This window comes from Triticum aestivum, chromosome 1B (assembly GCF_018294505.1).
Source record: "Triticum aestivum cultivar Chinese Spring chromosome 1B, IWGSC CS RefSeq v2.1, whole genome shotgun sequence".
In the NCBI taxonomy this organism is placed as follows: Eukaryota; Viridiplantae; Streptophyta; class Magnoliopsida; order Poales; family Poaceae; genus Triticum; species Triticum aestivum.
Window position 1 is genome coordinate 73,448,350 of NC_057795.1, and position 5,991 is coordinate 73,454,340.

General features: G+C 45.3%; 1 protein-coding gene across 2 annotated transcripts; it reads right to left on the minus strand.

Moving 5' to 3' along the window:
• Nucleotides 1-1,649: 1,649 nt before the first annotated feature.
• Nucleotides 1,650-5,365, minus strand: LOC123108005 (importin subunit beta-1). Of its 2 annotated transcripts, none has more exons than XM_044529887.1 (3): nucleotides 5,060-5,365; nucleotides 2,117-4,541; nucleotides 1,650-2,030 (listed from the first exon to the last, which is right to left on the minus strand). In XM_044529887.1, exons 2-3 carry the CDS (start codon nucleotides 4,528-4,530, stop codon nucleotides 1,835-1,837), a joined length of 2,610 nt encoding a protein of 869 aa, XP_044385822.1. In that variant the 5' UTR covers nucleotides 4,531-4,541; nucleotides 5,060-5,365; the 3' UTR covers nucleotides 1,650-1,834. The 2 variants fall into 2 exon arrangements, with proteins under 2 accessions (XP_044385822.1, XP_044385816.1); XM_044529881.1 differs by having other exon boundaries at nucleotides 2,117-4,546; nucleotides 5,060-5,364.
• Nucleotides 5,366-5,991: the final 626 nt, after the last annotated feature.

Below are 5,991 nucleotides of genomic sequence, written 5' to 3' on the forward strand. Positions count from 1 at the left end.
GCAATCCTCAGCTTCCTTTCGTACTACTCCGGTCGTTCTATGTCACTCCAAGCGTTCGTTACCATTGACCGGTTCTCTTGTATTGCAATTTGCAAGTAGGCAATGAAAGCGGGGGGAGCAACCGCCAGCGTCCAAGTCGTTCCGACCGACGCCTTCGTCGCCATGGCTTACAACACCGGCTGAGTCAGGGTGTTCGTCGACTCCAACAAGAAGGTCACGAAAGCTCCCAGGATTGGCTAGCTAGCTGCGCTCTCATGCTTACGTTTGTAAGGATAAATCCGGACGTAATTCTGTCTAGCTGTACCATGTAAGCGTGTGTACTGATGTATTAGGAAGATGCTCCAGTGCGCCTAGATCTGATTAGAGAAGATACAAAACGAGAACAGGTTGGGGAATAGTAAATTAATGAAATACCGATACATGCAAGAAAATTTAGTGCAAACGTAGATTACGACCATATCACTAACAGATTGGTGTCACTCTTCTGTTACTAAAAACAACTCACAGCGACATAGTTCCAGCCATGCTTTTTTTTTCACTACAAATATTTGTCCGAGACAAAGTGACATACTGACACTGTTCAGGAGTGTTTCATGATGCTGCCAGCATATTGCTCTGTAAATAGAAACAGTAAACGTATCTTTCACCACGCACACAAAAATAGTTCGAGTCTGAAGATTGGTCAGGTTGGTTACTTCAGGTAGTCAGCGTTACAAAAACAAACAAATAAATAAATGTGAGAATAAAAAACCTGAGAAAAGATTGGTCAGATCATGTAAACTGGGTTGAGTCATGCTGCTGGCGTGGAGAAGGTGCAGACCAGTGATGTGGACCCACAATGTAACGGTGCCTGCGCCCCTTGTGTCCGTGCACAACATTAGTACTCATATAACGAGTCACCTGAGAAAAGCCCTCTGCAAACCTCTGCAAAGATGTTCCTCCAGCACAATGTTACTACACCATATGTTCGATGTCTGTGCGTGAAAAGGTCGATGAGATTCTCTTCGAGTTAGAGATTCACAGCTTGCTCAAACGTTTAGAGGCGGCTAGCCCTGGATCTGGCAAGGCGATTGTGGAAGAGGCTATCAGAAACCAAAGAAAGAAGAGTGGTGCCACAGGAAAGGCGTCCACAGCTGCTTGATGCTTGATGGCAGTCTTTTGATTGTCCTTATTGTGTGGCTTGTCTCGGTGGTCTTGGCTGAGATTCTCTCGTTGGATGGTTCTTTGCGATGTTGTTGTGTGGGGGTTGGTAGTCGTTATGTGTTGGGTTGTCGGGCTGATCATGCACTTATGGGGTTGCTTGTTCTGTGAGTAGTCCTCGGGTGGTAGGTTTGTATTGGTTTTTGCCCGGTTTTCCAGTAATTAACCAGGCAACTCTCTTCTGCTTAATTAATCGATGAGGCAAATCTTTTGCCTCCGTTTCGAAAAAAAAAACTCCACTAAAAGAATTCCGACATAATGACATGGCCATAATTCATGCCAATAGTGTGACAAGTCATATAGCAACAACAAGGATCAATCAGGTAGCAATGAACCATATTAGCAAGAACACTGCACTGCAATAGAACATATACCAACAAGGATCAATCAGGTAGCATGAAAGGATATGAAAAAAAAAGACTAGTAACAAACATAGACAGCATAGCATGGATAAGCAACAAGTCAAACACATTAGTAAATTTAGCAGTTCAAGTCGAACACATCACTGAAGGATCCCCTACTACTGACACTACATGTGTATCGGAATTCTTCCATTCATCCGTGGCAAATGGACTTTACAGATGCACAAGAAGAAACCTCCACCACAACCAACAACAGAAAATGATTTCACATATTAAGCAACCACTGCTTGGTTTATCATTCCCTGCGCCCACGATGCAGCCTCCCTGACTTCTTCGTCCGAATCAAGGCACTCCCTAAAGAATTCGACATGGAACAGGTGGTTCCTGAACAGATCTTTTGATATTGGGCCAAGTGTATCTGCAAGATCACCAAGGACTGCAACTGCAGCCTTTGTCACACTCTCATCCCTGAAAGCAGATATATGCATATACTGCTAAGAAACGGAACAGTCACTCATATAACTAAAAGAAATGGCAATGAAAATGATGTGCACCTGCTCCCATCCTTGTAGACAGCTTCAGTGAACTGCAATAGGTGGGTTGCATAAGGTACCATCAGCTGAGCTTTTGGACCTTTTATACCCTGTAATATGCCAGAGTAAGCCTCAAATATTCCCCGTCTGAGCTGATTACCATAGTGAACCATATCATCGTCACTTTGATCTAAAACTACAACAAGCTCAGCAGCTCCTTGAAGCATTGGCATGGCATATGGCAGGTATTTCTCAAAATTCTCGCCAATAGCAAGAGCAATATCTCCAAAGCATGAGAAAATGGGAGGTTTGACAGACCGGTTGAGCATTGGATTTGAAAGATCCTTGAGGAGAACAGTCATAATTCCATCACAGAATGGCAACACTTTATCTTCTAGTGTACGGCAAATGTCACCCACCACTCCAACAGAAATGGAGCATACTTGGTATTCTTCATGATTCTGCAAGCCTGCTTCAAGGTACTTGAAAAACTCCGGCATGTATTTTACAAAATCTGGACCGATAGCATCCGCAAGAACACCAATAGCAAGCATTGCTTCTTCATGTACAGTAGAACCGTGGCAAGCAAAGACACGAAGAAACAGAAACATCAACTGGTCAGCATTCTGGGTGATAATGGACTCCGCATCTGAGTTGCTCAGTTTCGGGAGGATGACCTGCAGTACACCGCACAGCAAAGCCTGCAGGTCACTCTGGTTCTCCTTGTCGCCTGATGAAAATACTTCGAGATCAAATGTCAAGTTCAATCTTCTCATGACCTCCTGCAATAACTGGCCTATAATGCTTGAAGTTTCATCTATGTTGCTGACTCTCACAATCTCATTCAATGCTTCATAAGCAGATGAACGAAGCCTAAAATGGGTCGCGCCAACACAGTCCGTAGCAGAAAGGAGAGCGGTGATGACACTAGGAAGATAAGGTGTAAGCACAGAGGAGATTGAATCTGCTGCATTTTCATAACCTTGGGCAAGAAAGTATATAGCTCCACAGACTTTCTCAGCCACATTTGGAACATCCTTACTACTCTCCAGCAACACTGTCATGATACGCGTAAGGTTTCCACTTGTTACAATCGGATTGACACTGGTTGGAGAATTCAAAAATTCAAACACACGCCCAAGAGTCCATGCAGTGGTGTCTTTTACCTGGCTGTTGGGATCTTTCATTGCATTGAGCAAGAAATCAAGTCCGGCATGTACCAGTGGAGCAAGTTTCGGAAGAGAAGGACCGTCAAGGATAGAACCAAATGCAAAAGTAGCTGCCTCACGACAATGCCAATCTGGATTTGTGATGTTAGCCTCAACAAATGGCATGACAAGAGGGACAATCGCATCACCAACAGCTTTAGCGATGAGTCTAAGGCACGTCCCACCACTCATGGAAATGTTCCACACATTATCATCTTGCTCTTGATCTTCCTCCTGCTTCAACAGAGTTTCGAGCAGCATTGGAGCAAGTGAAGGGAGTGCCTTTTCTATAAAGCGAAAATTTGCACTAGAGTCGGCATCGTCATATCCCTCATATTCTTCTTGGAGTTGAATCTCTTCATCACAAATTGTGCTCCAGAACTCAATAGCTTGAAGTGCAACTGATTCCTCATCTCCTTTGACAGTGTTGGACGTCAGGTTAAATACGGTTTGCATATAAGGTTCCAAGTGCATATAATATATGGATGCAATTGCAACAAGGCATTCAAAAGCTGCCTGTCTGATCTCCACTTCATTAGATACAGCAGTCTCACAAATTACCTTCATTATATAGTTCCTCTCCATATCATTTGCAAAGTTGCTATCAGCAAAATAAAGAGCGTTATATAGAGCTTTAACTGCTGCAAGACGGACTTCAACACTTAGCTCTGCCTGGTTCATTCCCTGGACCACAGCAGTCAGAACAGCATTGACTTGATCCTGCTCCAAGTGCTCAGGAGAAATCTCCTCACAGACATACCCCAATGCCTCTAGAGTTGCTTGCTTCAGTGGCGCAGATGCACCGTGCTGCGTCATGTTTCCCAATAACTTGGCAATGAGGTCTTGCCATTCACAACGGGGCATCTCAATGGAGGCGACCTTTGCAATAACCTGCGATGAGACCTGCCTTGCATCAGGCACCGAAGATCCTAGCGTTAGCAGCAACGATTCCTTGATCCTCGATTTGATCGACAGGTCCAGGCTGACCCATTGCTGACCAAGTAGCTCCTTCCTTGAACAATCCTTGGCATCCAACGAATTCTTAAGGATAATGCCAGCAAGTCTTCTAGACTCTGGCGGCCTTTCGTCATTCGAGAGCTCCACTGATAAGGAAAGCAGGAACCTGGGAAGATTCTGCTCCTGAAACAGCTTAAGGCTGCTTTCTGCTACCGACCGAAGGTTACCGTCCGGAGATTGCGCGGCTAGGAGAATCTGAGTGATATCCATGGCTGTATCAACTGTCCTAACAAACATCAAACAAACAGATTTTAACATTCTCAGAAAAAAAGAATTACATACGAACTAAATTAAACTAAAATTGGCACCCATCAACACTCCCCGGTAGCAGCTGGTAGTTTTAGGTTTTAGCACACACAAGACATGTGAACCCCCAGTTCCTCCGCCTCTTATTATTTTGGAAGCTACAGTATAGTAGTCCACAGCCTTTGCATTTTACCCAACTGACGAAATTTAGGTCGTCTGCTTCAGTCAAACAGTCCTTAAGGGCCAGTTTGACCAGGCCTATCACTAGTCTCCAAGCGGGTGCATCCTGATTAAGCTTTCTTCTCTTATCGAGCTACTGGAAAACATTATAACTGGTAGGTTTTGCTACACAACCAAAATTCCAAAATCTCTGACGTTTTCTGAAAAAAAAAATCGATTTTCACAAGAATGCTCGATGCCTGACAGATTGAGTAAGCAATGGAGATGGAATGGAACTTAGAGAGAAGCGGATATTCGGCGATAGGTGCCTTACTGTGTTGTGTGTGGCGAGTCTCTTTGGGGGCTGTGGCGGGGGCTTCACCGCTCCCCGGCAGCTCGCGCGCTCGCTCTTCAGCGACCGTGTGCCGCCTGTCCCGGTATCCTGCAGGTCGCCGCCGCCTTCCCGGCACCTTCCCTCGCCGGCGCCGATTACCGCCTGGCGGCCGGGAGCTGCCGCTCCGCCGGGTCGGGTCGGGTCGGGTGGTGTAGCGGTTAGGGTTTGGGGATTTTGGGCGCGCGGTTTACTTTGGAGCTCGGTTTGGTTCAACGAGCAGGAGGGGACGGCACGGGGAGACGGGAGGGGGCGGCGGTCGGCTGGGCTCTCGGCTGTGGTTTCGCCTGTGGGCCGTGGACAACAACTGGCGCAACCGAAGGACTGGCTCGTCAGATGGGCCAAACCATCCCGGCTCATCTAACCCGTCAGGCTAAAACGCAACGCTTTTTTTTTACGGTCCAAACCTCCTTTATTCATGGGAGCTCCTAGTCAGAGCTCCTGTTGGACACTGTAGTGAAATCATTAATTGAGGAGTACTTCTTACAAAGATTATTTCTACCTCTTCAAATTGCGATAAGCGACGCGCTGCATGTTACTACTTGTGAGCTGCATTGGGTTTCGTCGTAGAGGAGGGAATTATGCAGGACAGTAGAGATAAGTATTTCCTTCAGTTATCAATCCAGTAAAAAAATCAAGCAACAACTCGTTAACAACACTTGTACACAAGATAACAAATCCTTGCACCAAACGTAAACATGAGGTTGTCAATCCCTTGGCAGTTTATTGCAAAATCAAATTGTATGGTGATAAATAGATAGATAAATAAAGTAAAATTACAGTAAGATATTTTTAGGATTTTTAATATATGATAGAAGTGGACCCGGGGGCAATAGTTTCGCTAGAGGCTTTTTTTTTTGAAAATAATATACGGT